Source organism: Bubalus bubalis, chromosome 17 (assembly GCF_019923935.1).
Source record: "Bubalus bubalis isolate 160015118507 breed Murrah chromosome 17, NDDB_SH_1, whole genome shotgun sequence".
NCBI classification, from domain to species: domain Eukaryota; kingdom Metazoa; phylum Chordata; class Mammalia; order Artiodactyla; family Bovidae; genus Bubalus; species Bubalus bubalis.
In genome coordinates, this window is record NC_059173.1 from 5,198,656 (window position 1) to 5,215,802 (window position 17,147).

General features: G+C 46.7%; 1 protein-coding gene across 7 annotated transcripts in view; it reads left to right on the top strand.

The window, feature by feature from the left end:
* Window positions 1-17,147, top strand: part of TTC28 (tetratricopeptide repeat domain 28) — a 581,747-nt gene that overhangs the window by 478,927 nt on the left and 85,673 nt on the right. For all 7 annotated transcript variants that reach the window (XM_044930639.2, XM_006054175.4, XM_006054176.4 and 4 more), the window contains 5 exons: window positions 5,152-6,493; window positions 7,739-8,262; window positions 11,724-11,833; window positions 13,551-13,680; window positions 15,716-15,934. In XM_044930639.2, coding sequence (XP_044786574.1) covers window positions 5,152-6,493; window positions 7,739-8,262; window positions 11,724-11,833; window positions 13,551-13,680; window positions 15,716-15,934 — 2,325 coding nt within the window. The remainder of the gene's footprint in view (window positions 1-5,151; window positions 6,494-7,738; window positions 8,263-11,723; window positions 11,834-13,550; window positions 13,681-15,715; window positions 15,935-17,147) is intronic.

Consider the following 17,147-nt stretch of genomic DNA (forward strand, 5'->3'; position numbering starts at 1 on the left):
TCACTCTGCTTATTTAATTTCTGCGCAGAGTACATCATGTGAAATGCTGGGCTGGATGAATCACAAGCTGGAATTAAGATTGCTGAGAGAAATATCAACCTCAGATATGTAGATGATACCAGTCTAATGGCAGAAAGTGAAGAGGAACAAAAGAGCCTTTTGATGAGGGTGAAAGAAGAGAGTGAAAAAAAGCTGGCTTGAAACTCAACATTCAGAAAACTAAGGTCATGGCATCCGGTCCCATCACTTCATGGCAAATAGAAGGGGAAAAAGTGGAAGCAGTGACAGATTTTATTTTCTTGGGCTCCAAAATCACTGTGGATGGTAACTGCAGCCATGAAATTAAAAGACGCTTTCTGCTTGGAAGGAAAGTATGACAAACCTAGACGGCATATTAAAAAGCAGAGACATCGCTTTGTTGCCAAAGTCCATATAGTCAAAGCTACAGTTTTTCCAGTAGTCATGTATGGATGTGAGAGTTGGACCATAAAGACTTGAACCCCAAAGAACTGATGCTTTTGAATTATGGTGCTGGAGAAGACTCTTGAGAGTCCCTTCGACAGCAAGGAGATCAGAGCAGTCAGTCCTAAAGAAGCTCCAATACTTGGGCCACCTGATGCAAAAAGCCAACTCCTTGAAAAAGACCCTGCTGCTGGGAAAGATTGAAGGCAAAAGGAGAAGGGGGTGAAAGAGGATGAGATGGTTAGGTAGCATCACTGACTAAATGGACATGAATTTGAGCAAACGCCGGGAGATAGGGGAGGACAGGGGAGCCTGGTGTGCTGCAGTCCATGGGTTCCGCAATGAGTTGGACACGATTTACTGAGTGAACAGCAGCAATAAATCCGTAACCATGTGTCCTTTATCCACACGCCTTGTGAGAACTGGGCTTTGTGAGGATCTTCTGCCCCACTAATCTTCATTTAATTCCCCTCCCTGCAGCACATTGTCACCTAGTGCACCCCTGCTGACAGGCCCTCTGTAAGTCTTCATCTGAGTGACAGCCCTGGAAGATCAAGCTGTGGTCTCAAAAGGGAAGGAGGATCTACAGATTATGTCCTCAGCATGTGCAGTCACTCTGCTGGCAGCTCTCAGGGCCGCTTTTATGTTGCCTCAACAAAGAGAAGGGCTGCCAAGAGTGTGTAGTGTTCCGTTCAGAGTGCTCCAGGCTGGCAGCGGCGAGGACAGGGCAGACACGAGGCAGAAGGAAAAATGCCCACCTCAGCGGGCCCATCTCCTCTTACCCTTAGCTGTGTCTGGCAGTCTTTGTTTGGGAATTTTCCTGTGTTCTTTATAGACTCTTGGAGGTGTCAGCTGAGGAGAGAGGCGGAGGAAAGGGGAGTGTGGGCAAGCTGGCTGGAGGTCAGATCATTTTGCCATAACCAGCAGGCAGTTTCTTTCACAAATCATTGAGCCCTGGGTAGCCATTATCATCCCAACTGCTCCCTATTAGCTAGCCAGACTCTCGAGGCTCTGAGAGTAAGAGAAGTGGAATTCCTTTTCCTTTGAACTCTCTCTGAATACTGCTCATAGTGGGTTTGCGTAGCATGCATCATTAGCAAAGCTTATTGATATACACTACTGTGTTTCTCAATACTGTTAGAGATTATTGTAACCTGGCCTCGTTAATAAGAAAACAAAAAACACCGAAAAGTTTTCAGTTTTAAAAAAAACAACAAAACAAAGACTCAGAGACATAAATTTACAGTCTGAAAGGTATCAATTGAATGAGATGGGAGCCAGGCTTATAAAATGGGACTTCTGACTTAAAGTCCTGTGCCTTTTCCATTATAGCATGCTTTTCCAGATACTTAGCCAGCTTCCTATAGGATGGGGTACAGGTGGGGATGATGGGGTGCTAGCCACGTGACCTGTTCTTTGGTGGTAGGAGGCACACAGAAAACCTGAGCTTCCTCCATTGCCTTCTCTGAGGGTCCCATGCTGCTCGCTTCCTCTTACCATCATCTTAGCGACCAAGTAGTGACCATATTGCTTTAAAAATCATTGCCGTGAAATCCAAAAGCTTGGGGAAACAATCATTGTAAAGGCATCGCTGTGAGGGGAAGCCTGAGAGGGTTTAGAGGACACTCCTCCACCCTCCCCAGCTCCGGCTCCTCACTCACAGCAGGGCAGGCATCCTGCCGCTTATTTCTCCTCATGCAAAGCTGAGGAGAGAGGGAGTAAATGGTGCATTTCCGCTAAGGATACCTGGAAAGTTAAAACCTTACAAGTTTCCTCTTTAGGTAAAAGCAGGTTAGGGATCCAGGCCGCGTTCAGCCTTCAGAACTGAAATGTTTCTGTCACTAGTAATTTTTCACCACTAAAAGGGTTTCAGATGATTCTGAGGTAATGCGTTTTGGGCAGCTTAGAGTTTCTAACCTTGAAACAGTCTTTGAAAATCTGTTCCTTCCAGCTGGGATGCCAGTGACATCCCTGGTCCAGGGGAGTGACCAGACCGTATCTGCTTCAATTGGAGCAGAGTTTAAAAAATATTTGATTAATTTTTAAACCAAGGATTATACATTCATCATAGAAAAATCCTATAAAATACAGCAAAATTCCAGCACTCCAAAATTACTACTGTTAACATTTTAAAAAACATATACTGTATGTATAAGTATAAACATATATCTATATACACACATGCATGAACCCTATTAATGTTTTTATTAAGGATACTATTTTGTGCCCATATAAGCCCTTTGCTCAGTCACTTCAGTTGTGTGTACTCTTTGTGACCCTATGGACTGTAGCCCACCAGGCTCCTCTGTCTATGGGATTCTCCAGGCAAGATTACTCAAGTGGGTTGCCTTGCCCTCCTCCTGGGGATCTTCCCAATCCAGGGATCAAACCCACATCTCCTGCATTACAGGAGGATTCTTTACTGCTGAGCCACTGGGGAAGCCCATGTAATCCCTTAATACATTTTATTTTTTCCCATGTCAATATATAAACTTCTACTTCACTATTTTTAATGGTACCATGTTATTCCATCATATAGAGTACCATAATTTGCTTATTTTAAACTGAAATATTTAGCTCATACAAGGAAATACACAGAATTACCATAGTTTGTTTAATCTCTCCCACCTTGAGAATCCCCTTCCCTGGAAGCATATAGTAATTTCAGTAACCAATATTTGAATTTGACTTTATAGTTTACAGTGAGCTTGCACATACATTATTTCATTTGATCCTCACTACTCTCTTAAGGTTGGTATCAAGATGATCATTTTCCTCAATTTATGGATGAACTGAAAACATTCTCTAAGAGGCTAAATGATTTATCCAGTGTCCTGAATCCAGTTAATGTCATAGGGATGGCTGGATCCAGAGACAGGCACGACCCCTGGGGCAGGATAGACCTCCACTGCAGGGAGTCAGGACCAAAGGAGTGGCCCTGGCATGCTCCTCTCTCCCCCACGCCCTGCTCACTTCAGCTTGTATTATGTATGTTGACAATATTTTTTTCATGACTGCCTCCCTTATGCCCTTTGTGCTTTCTGAGGGCAGACTTGCGTCTTCATTTCTCTCCCTGTGTGTTGCCTACCACAAGGCTTGGTACACAATAAATGTTCGGTTAATATTTGCTGGGTCAGTGTGTAAGTGAGTGAATGAAGGAAGGAAGGAAAGAAAGGTGTTATAAAGATAAGCAAATTGCAGAGGCTGGATTTTGATAGCTTGCTTTTTCAATGGCTCTGTTTTCAATTCAGACATTTCAGTGAGAACCCATCTTGGTGTTTTTGAGTTTTTATACTTCTGCAGGTTTTGGTCACCCATACAAAGTTCACACGTTGATGCATTGAAAAGCATATTCAAAACCAAGGGTAGAGAGAAACCTGTTTGCATACTAGATCCTTTTGCCTTTTCTGTGTCTCCCACTCAGCCCCAGCTGGAATGAACCAGGCTGTCCTTAAAGGAGCTTCCAAAGTTCCTTCTATGATATCCCTCATTTGCAACTGCTTTATATTTATGGTATTTATGATATATCTCATTTTGAACTGCTTGCAAAAACAACCACTTAGCTTAGCAGCTATAGCATAGTTTATGAGAGCTGTTTGAAGTGCTATTATTGTTGACTGTAAAAGCTGGATAGCAAAATTAGAAGAAATTTTGAAACAAAAATCATTCAAATCCCATCACCTAACAAGGCAACTTTTTTTATCTTTTCATAATCCCCTTGAGGTCTTGTCCATGTGCACACATTCATTTTCCTCATCATTGTTACAGGGAGCATGCAGCATTGTTCTTTGCTTTTTCCACTTAACATTATTGCAAGAACCCGTTTTTCCCTGTTTTTCTGCATAGTCTTTGTAATGATCTTTTTAATGACTGCATAATCCCCTATTGAGTTGACGTACCGAAATGTACTTATACAACCCCCTTTGTTTGCCATTGAAGATGTTTCTGATCTTCCACTAATCCATAACCCTGCAGTGAAGACTGTCAGGGGCAGAACTTCTGAGGATTTGCTTAGAAGACACTCCCCTGAGCAGGACTGCAGGGCCTGAGCAGCACCGGGAGTGAGGCTGTCTCAGCTGCTCCAGAGGCTGTTCCCATATAAATCCAGCAGTTGATGGGTTTACTAGTTTCAGGGCCACCTCACTGGTACAGGGTATTGTTTAAATTTTTTGTTTGCTAATTTAGTAGAAGTAAAATGGTACTTCAGAGTTGCTTTATTTTGCATTTCTTTGATTATTAAAAGAAATTAACATTTTCCCCTGTGATTACTCTTTGTATTTCCTTGGGTATGAGTTGTCTGCCTATTTCAGTAAATTAAGGTCTTGATTTTTTTTTAATCAAACCCAGTTAAATCTTTACACACAATAGCTATTGAATTTTTTGTATATGATTTATATATTTCCCAGTATTGTGTTTGCCTTTTAATTTTAGGCATCTATTTGTAGTATAAAACTATTTTTGTAACCAAATCTGTCAGTGCTTTTTGTGGGTTTTTTTTTTTTTTTTTCTGTTGCTTTGAAGCTTAGAAAGCTATTCCCCCTCTGGAGAGCTGATAAATATTTAATTCTACCTTCTGTTATTTTAAATTCTTTAATTCATCTGGATTGTATTGGAGTATAAACCGAGTTGCAAATTACATTTTATTGCTAATCAGTCATTCCAACCCTTTTCTTTTGTGCTCTTTCTCAGGAATCATACACCAGATGAAAGGTGATTATGACACCGCACTGAAACTCCACAAGACCCACTTGTGCATCGCCCAGGAGCTGAGCGACTATGCCGCCCAGGGCCGCGCCTATGGAAACATGGGCAATGCCTACAATGCTCTGGGCATGTACGACCAGGCGGTCAAGTACCACCGGCAGGAGCTACAGATCTCCATGGAAGTGAACGACCGTGCCTCACAGGCATCCACGCACGGGAACCTCGCCGTGGCCTACCAGGCGCTGGGCGCCCACGACCGGGCCCTGCAGCACTATCAGAACCACTTGAACATCGCCCGGGAGCTGCGAGACATCCAGAGCGAGGCGCGGGCTCTCAGCAACCTGGGCAACTTCCACTGCTCTCGAGGGGAGTACGTCCAGGCCGCCCCCTATTACGAACAGTACCTCCGGCTTGCTCCTGACCTTCAAGACATGGAGGGAGAAGGGAAGGTCTGCCACAACCTCGGCTACGCCCATTACTGCCTTGGAAATTACCAGGAGGCGGTAAAGTACTATGAGCAGGATCTGGCCCTGGCCAAAGACCTTCACGACAAATTGAGTCAAGCAAAAGCTTACTGCAACTTGGGCTTGGCGTTCAAGGCTCTGCTGAATTTCAGCAAAGCTGAAGAGTGTCAAAAGTACCTACTGTCCCTAGCCCAGTCCCTGAATAATTCCCAGGCTAAATTTAGAGCCCTGGGGAACCTGGGTGATATATTCATCTGTAAAAAAGATATCAATGGTGCAATAAAATTCTATGAGCAGCAGCTGGGCTTGGCTCACCACGTGAAGGACAGGAGACTGGAGGCCAGTGCATATGCAGCCCTGGGCACTGCATACCGAATGATTCAGAAACACGACAAGGCCTTGGGTTATCACACACAGGAGCTGGAGGTATATCAGGAGCTGAGTGACCTGCCGGGAGAGTGCAGAGCTCATGGGCACCTGGCCGCAGTCTACATGGCCCTGGGGAAGTACACAATGGCTTTCAAGTGTTATGAAGAGCAGCTGGATCTAGGGCAGAAGCTGAAGGACCCAAGTCTCGAAGCCCAGGTCTATGGCAACATGGGCATCACAAAGATGAACATGAATGTGATGGAAGAAGCCATTGGCTACTTCGAGCAGCAGCTGGCCATGCTGCAGCAGCTGAGTGGGAACGAGTCTGTGCTCGACAGGGGCCGGGCCTACGGCAACCTGGGGGACTGCTACGAGGCCCTGGGTGACTACGAGGAAGCTATCAAGTACTATGAACAGTATTTATCTGTTGCCCAGAGTCTGAATCGCATGCAAGATCAAGCCAAGGCTTACCGAGGCCTGGGAAATGGACACAGGTAAAAATGGCAGAGGACAAGTGTGGTTAGTAGACCTGCACCAGGGCAGCTGGTGCGCCCACACAGCAGTGCACTGAGTGCAGAGCAGCTCCATACGCCGCTCATTTGCCTCCTCCAGTGATTCTGTGAGTTTAGCAGGGGTATTTCCACCCTGTGTCACGGAGGGAGAAACTAAGGCCCAGAGTTTGTGTCCAAGATTACACAGCTTGAAAGGGACAGCTGAGAGTTTAACGCAGGACTCTCTGACTCCAAACGCAGTGCCTTTTTGACTACATCGTAATGAGCAGACTAAAAGAGAGAATAGGAAGGGGAAAGATGAATGAATCGATCTCACTTATCTTTTCTGATTGCCCCTCACATTATATGAATGTGTTCATTAATATAAGATCTCTACCCACCAATTACTTGGACCCCATATTGTTGCTTTTAGGGAAAGCCACCTCAAAAGAGGGGGAGTGAATGAGCATATACTATCATTGTGCTAGGCACCTTGTGTAGATATCTTGTTTAATATTTATTGCAGTTGTGTATTAGTCTACATTTATCATTATTGGCTACAGGATGTGGGATTTATCAGCATCCAGAAACTGAAGCTCAGGGAAAGGAATCCATGTCCTATACAGCTGGTTTGGTCTGCTGCCGGAGTCCACGCCCTTCTCCTTATCGTGTCATCTCTTAGCAGCACAGCAAGACACACTGTTCGCCAAGGCACTGCTTTCCTCCTGGGTGTGGGGAACCCAAGAAGGTGTCTGTGTTTGCAGAATATATGGCCTGTCCAGACAGGCAGGATTAGGGCTCCTGGAGAGGAGGAAGGGCAAGGGTCAGACTAAATCATCACCCACAGAGTGCTCTGAGAAGCTCAGGGTGAAAGATTTATCGCCATTGTAAAGTGATTTCAGAAACATAGTCTGTGCAGTAGTGGACATTGGGAGGCCCAAAGAACCAAACAGTTCACTTGCTATCATTGTGCCTATTAATATATTTTATGTTTCCTCTGGGGTGTATATCCCATTGAATCTCAGGCTCTTGGGAAGGTCACTAAGGGATGACTCTTGAATTGCTTTCCAGATTATGAAATTCCCCTGCATCTCACTCTAAGGGCACATGATAGATTTTAGCTAGAAGAGGAGTTAAGAGCTTCTATAGTAAGTGACAGTGACAAATGCTTTTCATTTTCTCAGGGGCTTTAGCATGTCTGCACCTGCACAAAATAATATCATTGCTTTTCTGTCTACATCCCCACAGGGCAATGGGGAGCTTGCAGCAAGCCCTGGTGTGCTTTGAAAAGAGGCTCGTGGTCGCCCATGAGCTCGGGGAGGCCTTTAATAAAGCCCAGGCCTATGGCGAGCTGGGAAGTCTGCACAGCCAATTAGGAAATTATGAACAAGCCATTTCCTGCCTTGAACGCCAGCTGAACATTGCTAGAGAGATGAAGGACCGAGCTCTGGAAAGTGACGCGGCCTGTGGCTTGGGGGGTGTGTACCAGCAGATGGGGGAGTATGATACAGCCCTGCAGTACCACCAGTTGGATCTGCAGATTGCCGAGGAGACCAATAACCCCACGTGCCAGGGCCGGGCCTACGGGAACCTGGGCCTGACCTACGAGTCCCTGGGCACCTTCGAGAGAGCCGTGGTCTATCAGGAACAGCACTTGAGCATTGCTGCACAGATGAACGACTTGGTGGCCAAGACGGTGTCTTACAGCAGCCTTGGAAGGACGCATCACGCTCTGCAGAACTACTCCCAGGCAGTCATGTACTTGCAGGAAGGTAAGTGGAAAGGTCTGTGCAGCTTTTCTGTCTACTCTGAGTCTGAGCTCACAGTCTGCCCAGGAGGAAATGCAGTCATGTGAGTGACGATCTTGACCTGGAGTGAGGATTCAGAGGCTACATCATCAGTTCAACTCCAAAACCACGGTGTCCCCCCGTGGGTGCTCCTTAAGAGTTCACAGTTCTTTCCGCTCTCCTGGATGCATTACCCAGTTTGTCTCACTCTGCTAGCCAGCTGTCCAGGGAGCTGACACCCTCCTTGCCTTTCAGAGCCCTCCACTGAATGAAAAACACCTTCTCCACAAGATGAAGTTAGATCTTAGCGTGTACAGTTTAATGCTCTGCATCAGGAGATGCGCAGCGGTTCTGAGCCCGTTGTGCACTAGACACTACCTGAGCTGCGTCAGCACTGTGTGGAAGTCCATTTCAGGGTGGTGCCAGGGTCTAATCCAGTAGCATCTGTCTAAGGGTCGCTCAAGCCGTCAGCCAGGTTTCCCAGCATTGGTTACCCGAGGGGCTGGGCTGGTGCCACAGTGCGCTTGCTTCAGGCCGGCCCGGAAAGTGCTTGCTTTCCTCACTTCCCCTGGCCCTGTTCCCTCTCTGGCAGAGGCTCCATGCGGCTACCTGCACACAGGTGGTCCTGCGGTGCTTCCTCCCTCACCACACAGAAGCCCTGCAGCAGTGTGTTTGCCCTCCACTCTGAAAACCCTCCTGGAAAGCACTTCTTCTCACAGGACCATGGCGTGTTACCACTTGGGAGGGAGCACAGCAGACGCAGTGTTCTTGGCTCTTGAGTAAAAGGAAAGGAGTACTGATTTCCAGCAAAAATGCTCATGTGTGGTTTCCAAAAAACTTTCCATACATAGTTTATTTAATTGGATTTAATTCTCTTAGTAACCCTGAGAGGTGTATATTTTCATTCCCATTGGCAGCTGAGTGACCTGAGGCTCAGAGTGCAGTGGCTTGATCCTGACCGTGTGGTCAGTCAGTGGTGGCGTGGAACCACATGAGACCCCACACAGCCTCCTAGAGCCTAGAGCCAGGCTGGCGCAGTCACGTCCATGATCACTCCTGAGCCCCAGCTGGGAGCTGGGAGAGAGGCAGCACACGGAGCGGAGAACGGGCCAGCGGCCAATGGTCAGGGTGGTCCTCTGCGCAGACCAGGTCTTGCCCTGGCCTGCAGGCTGAGAGGTTACTGGGAGGCTGTAAGCTACTCCCCAGATATTATTTGGCTCCCACTCAATGGGAGCTCTGCCTCAATGCATTAAATATGAGAGTTGGCTTTTGGTTTCCTAAAACTAGACTGTGGTAAAATTCTAACAGACTGGGGGCAGTTTTCAGTTGAATATGTGAAAACTATTAAATTCAGACCTAGCGTATGACAACCTTTCAGCTGTGTTCTTTGGTTTTTCCTGAAATATTATTTCCATGAAGCAGCTGCTTTGCCTGAGATATTGTAACATAATTCTATATTTATGGAAAGCTGTTTTTTTTTATTGTTGTAATTTTAAGTCTTGCAGAGATCTAAATTCGTATTGTGGCATCACCATGGTGTCTTTTCAGTGAATGTGGTCTACCCCAGAGCCTGATGTTCCTCTTGGGCCCATCTAGACGACTCTTCACATGAGTAGTTATAGGTGCAGGACCCTCTTGGACGCTTTCTGAGTGCTGTGAGTTGGGTCTTCAGCCTCTTTCAAAGAGGGAACAGTTCAGTTGGAAACCACTTTAGTTCTCTTTCCTGACTTTCAGAAGGGGCTGTGGACTAGCACCACACCGCCCATGTGCAATAGAACCTCATAGGTGGGCCTGGTCAGAGTCCTTTGAACAAGCTCTGCGGGTTGTATAGTTACCCTTGATTGAAACCACTGGTCTCATCCAGTTTTTTTCTCTTTTTGCAAATAAAGCAAGGGAGCTAGAGCCCACTCGGCTCCAGGAGAGCCGGATGGCTGGGTCAGATCCTCAGAGCAGAAGCAGGTGGAAACTGGGACAGCACAGATGTCGTGTCTACCGTGTTTGCTCTTCACTGTTGAACTTCTGACCATGGGGCCAGTGAGGGTCCCCACTATGGGATCCAGCAGGGAGCATGGTCAAGTCCCTGCTTGCACAGAACATACCTTCTGGAGAGGCTGCCACAGTGAACGTCCAGCTCAGAGGCCCCGGCCTAGCAAGGAGAGCAATCCTGAAGAGTGAATAGGGCTAGCTGGTTGAAGGTTAAAACAACCAGCCTCCTCCTGGTTTTCACCCAAGAACCATTTCTTCTATTTCTGTTCCTACTCTATGAAGTATTTTAAAATGTGAATAATTTGCAAGTACATATTGTTTTTGTTACCCAGTGACATGATTTAAATGTAAAATGCTGTTGCTAAGTTTTCTGAGTTATGTGCATTTTGAGATACATGATATTTTATGGAGCTTGAACCCGAGTCTCACTTTTATTAGCCTCTCAACTGACTCGATTCTTTTCCAGAAGTCTGAAACTCAGTGTGCCCAGCATGCTCAGGGGCAGGTTCCCACTCACCCTGATTCAGATTATAAAGAGGAAGTCCTTCCTTTGTGTGTACAGTTGTAGCACGGGGGCCTTCCTGCCGTCTCGGCACAAGCTGACTTCTCAGTACAGAGAGCAGGGTAACGAGGGCAGAGTGATGCTGAGACCTGCTTAGTGACCCACACAATAAAAGATTGCTTCAGATTTGACTCGCTCAAAGCCCTGGAGGTTGCCAGTGTCCTGAAATCCAGAAGCTTGCTGTGAGTAAGTGCCCCAAACTGCTGGTGCCTATCCGAAGGCCAGTAGAATGAGGACAGTCTCATCTAAAGCTTTTGACTCACCAAAGCACTTGTTCTGCATCCCCACCGAGGCACATCGAAGTCTCAGCCTTAAAGGAAAAGCAGATCGGATGTGAAGTGCGTCAGTGGCATCAGTAACAGAAGGCAGGGTCAGGCGGTGCGAGCATTCTGCTTCCAGAAGGACATCCGATGTGTCTCCTGTCAATGCTGGTTGGATGCTGTGCCCGGGTGATAGGAGAGATCTGAGCTGGGCTTCTGTGCTGGACTGTGGAGCTGTCAGAAGCACTGCTGCCAGCCAGAGAATTGGGTTCGATACATTTATAGGCCTGGAGTTTTCATTTGCAAAGCTAGGGATTTCACAGTGGGGAGGGCAGCCAGTTGGGTTCTGTTTGCTTCGGTGTTTCTCCCTGCCCTGCAAGCCTGTCTCCTGCTGATAGCCATCGCCTGAGCTCTTGCTGGGTCATCTTGGAGTGACCTGGAAAGGTCACTACTAACACAGAATTTGAAAAGAATGCTTACTCTGCCTTGGCTGAGTCTGCTCTTGTGCTGCATTTTATCTCGCTGTGTTGCTGACAATCTTTATATCCACCCGAGGCAGAATTACCCTCTAGAACTCCTTGGCAGGGTGGAATTGTCTGTCTTCTATACGTCCTCAAAATTTCTCTCTCTGAATTCAGGTTTAAGGTTAGCAGAGCAGCTGGGCCGAAGAGAAGATGAAGCCAAAATTCGCCATGGTCTTGGCCTCTCCCTCTGGGCGAGCGGGAATCTGGAGGAGGCCCAACATCAGGTGAGCAGGAGAACCCTTTTCGGAGTAGATTTTGTTTCTAGAAGCATGGAAGACCTTGAGATTACTATCCTAGCAGTGATGACATTTGTCAGAAAGTGTTGACTTGTGCTCTTGGGTTGACGTGCAAGATATCTAGCCTGTATCAGCCCAGATGTGTTGAACCATAGTAAAGACTTGTCCACTTGTGTGATAGATTTCTCAATAATTTCTTTGGGATTCTTGTAGTATGTGCTGCTTTTCCTCATAAAACCTTAATATGACATTACATACATTTTTTGACAGAATTAATCCAAGAATTCGTAATTATTGGATTTACTGTCTTTGTAGGTTTCTAATTATATCACTAGATGCCTCTTTCCCTTCTCCCTCTCCCTCTCTCTCTTTCTCTCTCTCTCCCTCCCTCCCCTCTCTCTCTCTCTCTCTCTCACACACACACACACAGAGTTCATGTTTCTGCATATGTTCAACCAACAGTTGAAGAGAAATCTCCTCTTAGGCTGGCTCTGGAAATTAGAAAGATCTCTGGAGTGGTCTCTAGTCAAAGATCCCTCTGTCGGGTTGCAGGAGTTGTGAGGTGGCTTTGAAAATCACATGCTCAGCCGCTGAGGCAGCCCTTACCATGGAGGGCGCTGTGTTAGCAAAGGGGCCCAGGATTGGTGAATCCAGGCTCCCATCTGAGGTGCTCCTGGGATTAAGGACATGATGTGCCTGAACTTGTGCCATAGCATCCTGGGATGTTATGGCATTTTACAATGTAAAGAATTAGTCCTCTGTTTTCTGGTTTCAGATATTAAAGTTTTTATTGATACAGTGATTTATAGTTTTCAAAGTACTTTCACTGACTGAGTGTATTCCTCAATAACCCTGTGAGCTAGAGTGATAACCATCCCTTTACAGAGAAGAAGCTGAGGTTCTGAGTCTTGCTGAAAGTCCCCTAGCAAATTCGTGGCAGGGTTGGGAGTACGTTCCTCTCTCCTGGTCTCAGTCCCTTAGTCTTAGAATTCTGTTCTTTACATTTGCATGAATTTAAATTTTGATACTGTTTCTGCCTATAAGTATCAGAGAAAAGCCTCATGGTCCCACTGACAGAAAAGCCGTGAGAGCGGCAGGACAGTGTCTCCTTAGGAGCGTTGTGTGTCTGGTGTTGGGGCATCCATGCGTGTGGACACAGTTCTTGGAGCACGGCTGTGGAGAGCAACATCTGGTTTGGAACAGCCTGCACAAAGCCCCCTCCTCCTCCTGAGAGCACAGCTGTCCTCACGGCTCACCCCCTCCTCACCCCTCCACGTCCCCCGCCTCCACCTCAGGCGTCTCCAGCTTGCCCCTCCCACCCCGCCCACCCACTCCCATCCCAGCCCTTCTGCACTGTGAGGCATAGGGTGAATTACAGTGGCTTGATGACAAGAGCAGAGGCTTTTTGTTTGTTTTAATCAAAATCAGGACTTGATTGCATTAATAGCTGATCTTTTTTCACAACTTTCAGACTAGGAGTCTATTACCCCTGTCTTTTAGATCCCCTTGTCTGTCAAAAATTGATTACACAAACTGTAATTTACCAAGTATGATCCAACTGATCCCTTTTCAGGTCTGGAAATGGAGACTCTGAAAACAGCTTTCCCATGGCATACCAAGATGTGAGCAGCAGTGGTCTCTAGTCAGGGAATGGCTGGCCCGTAGTTTCTGGAAGATGGATAATGTTCTCTTTCCCCCTTTGCAGCTCTACCGGGCATCAGCCTTGTTTGAGACGATCCGACACGAGGCGCAGCTGAGCACAGACTACAAGCTCTCCCTCTTCGACCTGCAGACGTCCTCCTACCAGGCCTTGCAGCGAGTGCTCGTCAGCCTCGGTGAGAGCGAGCAGTGGGGTTTCCACCCCGAGCATGCACCCCGTGTCTGAATCGCTTAGTGAGCACTGTGATGAAATACAATTTGTTGTCATGGCAGAACTGAAGCCACAACCACAACCTAGCCTTTGAAAATTCGTTCATACATCCAACAAATGTAGTGCCGCGTGCCGGTCAAGAAGGCCCAGCTCCTGACCTCCGGAAGCTCTTAGTTCATCAGCAGATGGAAGTTGGGGGTCCAGGAGGGTGTGATTTGGTTGTGGAGACAAAGAGGCTTGGCAGGCAGACCCAGGAGCCAGAGGAGGTGTCCTGGAGACAGGGTGCCTGAAGCAGGTGCTCCCACCAGGTTCCCTCTGCCCATCGGCATGTGGGGGCAGGCACCTGAGAAGTCACTGGCCTCTTCCCTGGCTCATCGCCACACATCCTTTAATGCTGCTGTCTAGTACATGTGTGTACTGTCTGCCCTGTGGCTGTGGCACCCCCTCCCCTTACCTGGCTTAACTGTGGCAGCCACCTGATTCCAGCTCTGCTTCTCCTCAGGCCTGCCTATCTCTGCAGACCATTTTCCGCAGCCCAGAAGTTGGGTTAAGTAGGTGTCCATTGGAATTAACAGTGTCTTTCAAGTTGGTTGTTAAGGCCTCACCAATAACCTGTCCTTTGCTTTATATATATATATATATATATATGAATACTCAGACTTCCCCTTAAAAAATGTGTCTATTAACTGTGCTCATTGCCTGGGATTACAGTTTATTATCTGTTATAATCACAGTGTTCAGTCTGTCTAGCACTTTGGGGCCAATTTTCCAGTGTGTACAGAAATTGTCCCTGCTGTTCCAGTTAATAACTTAATAGAGTAAGAGGAGACATTTGCATACACACATGTAAATCCGCGCTTATCTGCTGATGCACGGACTGCAGGAAGCGGGGCATCCTCGCAGTGCTGTTGGAGCTGTGGCGTCTGGTCTCCCGCCTCTGCCTGCTCTCTCTCTGGACCTTTGTTCTAGCAGCTCTTCCGTTGTACATTTACGATTGCAAGTAAATCCTCTGCATTGTGTTTCTTCTAACAATCTTCACTTGAAAGGATATTGCTGCATCTTTTATGCTCTCATTTTTGTGCATTAACTTTTACACTAGATTACAGATTAGTTTCTTAGACGAAGTGGGTTTAGAGGTTGGATCAAAAGACTGAGGAAAAATTGGAAAGAGAGGAGCGATTTCAAAGAATTAGAGACCTCAGAGGTTTGAACCCTTTGCCTGTGGGAGCTAGAAGACACAAGAAGCAAGTGTATGGGACCCAAGAATGGAATAAGGTATAAACTCCCAGCAATTATAATGTCACTTATATATACACTGTGCTTTGAATGCTGCCTACCAGGCATCTCCACGTGTAGGGTCTCATTTAGTCGTTGAGATAGGCAGGACAGCTGTCAGGAGTCCTTGTTTCAAGTGACAGAGGAAAAGGCACTCCAGCAGATGGACCAGCATGTGTAAGGACACAGAGGTATAATTTGGTGGGAAATGTGGAAACGGGGCTGGTCAATGTGATGTACGGAGGAGCTGCATCGAGGAGAAATAGAAAGATGGTCAGAAGCTATATCCCAGAGGGATCAACTGTCACGACCAAATCAGAACCAGGCTGAGCAGGAAAGTGAGAGGGTAACCAGAGAGCAGAACATCAGGTCCAGTGAGCCAAGGGGATGGGGTCAGAAGCCAGGAGGCCTGGAGCAACTCGGGGTGAGGAGGGAGAGTGGCAAGGCTGAGGATGGATGCTGTAAGCAGCTCTCCTGAGCTGGCTGTCAGACAGGGACGCCCAGCAGCTTTCAGGAGTGCGGGATCTGAACCTGGGCCTTTGAGAAGGTGGTCCCTGCATGTGGCCTCGGGGGCAGGGGTGCACTTGACAGTCTGACTGAGAGTCTGCTGTGTGTTGGTGTGCAGAGGCCATGGGGCTTCCACCTGCCCGGGCTGTCTGGACCTGGTGGCCATCTCTGATAAGCACACTCCCTGTGGACTCCCAGCCTATCCCTTTGTCTCCTAGGCCATCATGATGAAGCTCTGGCCGTGGCAGAAAGAGGACGGACAAGGGCGTTTGCAGATCTCCTGGTGGAACGGCAAACAGGACAGCAGGACTCTGACCCCTACTCCCCGGTCACTATCGATCAGATCTTAGAGATGGTTAACGGCCAGAGGGGACTTGTGCTTTACTATTCCCTGGCAGCGGGCTACCTGTACAGCTGGCTGCTTGCTCCTGGGGCAGGTAAGATCTCTTTCCTTGGGAACAGGGCAATTAAGACAACAGACTGTGAAAGTCTAATGAACAGAGGTGGGAGAGATGCGTTACCATATATCAGATCCAGGAGCTAATGTTGGCTTTCAGCAAAACCTCAACCTCAGTGGGTAGCTGGTGGTGGGGCATTCAATTAATAAGACAGCCCAGCTCTTTCATTCCCCCAAGAAATCACAGCTCCTCGCTGGTGAATATGGAAGCATTTATCAAGGAAGACTAAGAACAGGAGGATTAATGTCACCAGCAGCCCTGTTTTTAGGCAACTGTTGTTCATTAGCTAATAAAGCGATGACTGTAAGTCCTAACGAGTTCTTTCTAGATATGATTGAATAATTGTGACCCTTTGTTGTGGTCCAGTTAAAGAGACTGAAATGGTGATGGCAACTCTATCACAGTATATCAATGAAGTCTCATGCTTGAAATTTCTTGAGTTTAGCAAAACCCATTTTTAACCAGTTCATTTGTTAATCTGTTTCAGAAATAAAAATCCCCTTTGATTAAATCAGGATTAAATGTTCAGACTTTAACAGCTTCGCTAAGTACAGAACCACTAATTAGCTGTTAGGGCCATATTTTTTGCATAATAAAATGCTGATGGTTTTACCATGTTGGAGACACACCAGATCCAATTAGAGTTTATTGACTGGGGAAGTGGATCTTATAATTGGGAATCTTGAAGAATGAGCTTCTTGGATATCTGTAAGCCAATTTCAAAACGTTCAACTGCCAAGGCGAACTGACAAGCTTTTCTTGATTACCTCTCTGTCCCTTTAATTTAAAAAATGATTGCTGGATGACAGCTCTGAGGTGCTTCTTGGGTTCTGATTACATTCTGAGAATGCTTATACATTCCATGCCTCAGGATTACTCTTTGTAATTTTCCCCTTAATTCCACATTTCCATAGGCTTCCCATAAAGAACATTCTTGCCTCTGACCTTTATATGCTAACGGTTTTGAGTTGTGATGTCTGTGGTGACTTGGTGAGTGTCAGACACAGTGGGCTGAATCTCTGTATCCCAGCCTGCGGAGGGCCCTGGTACTTAGGAGGATACAGCTGATGATGGAGGCATCGAGCACGTTCTTTCTCTCCATGGTGGTTATGTTTTGGGGACATGATTTGACAGGTGGCATATCCAAATCCTTGTAATAATGAGTCATGTATAATGAGGCTCCTATTGTTTC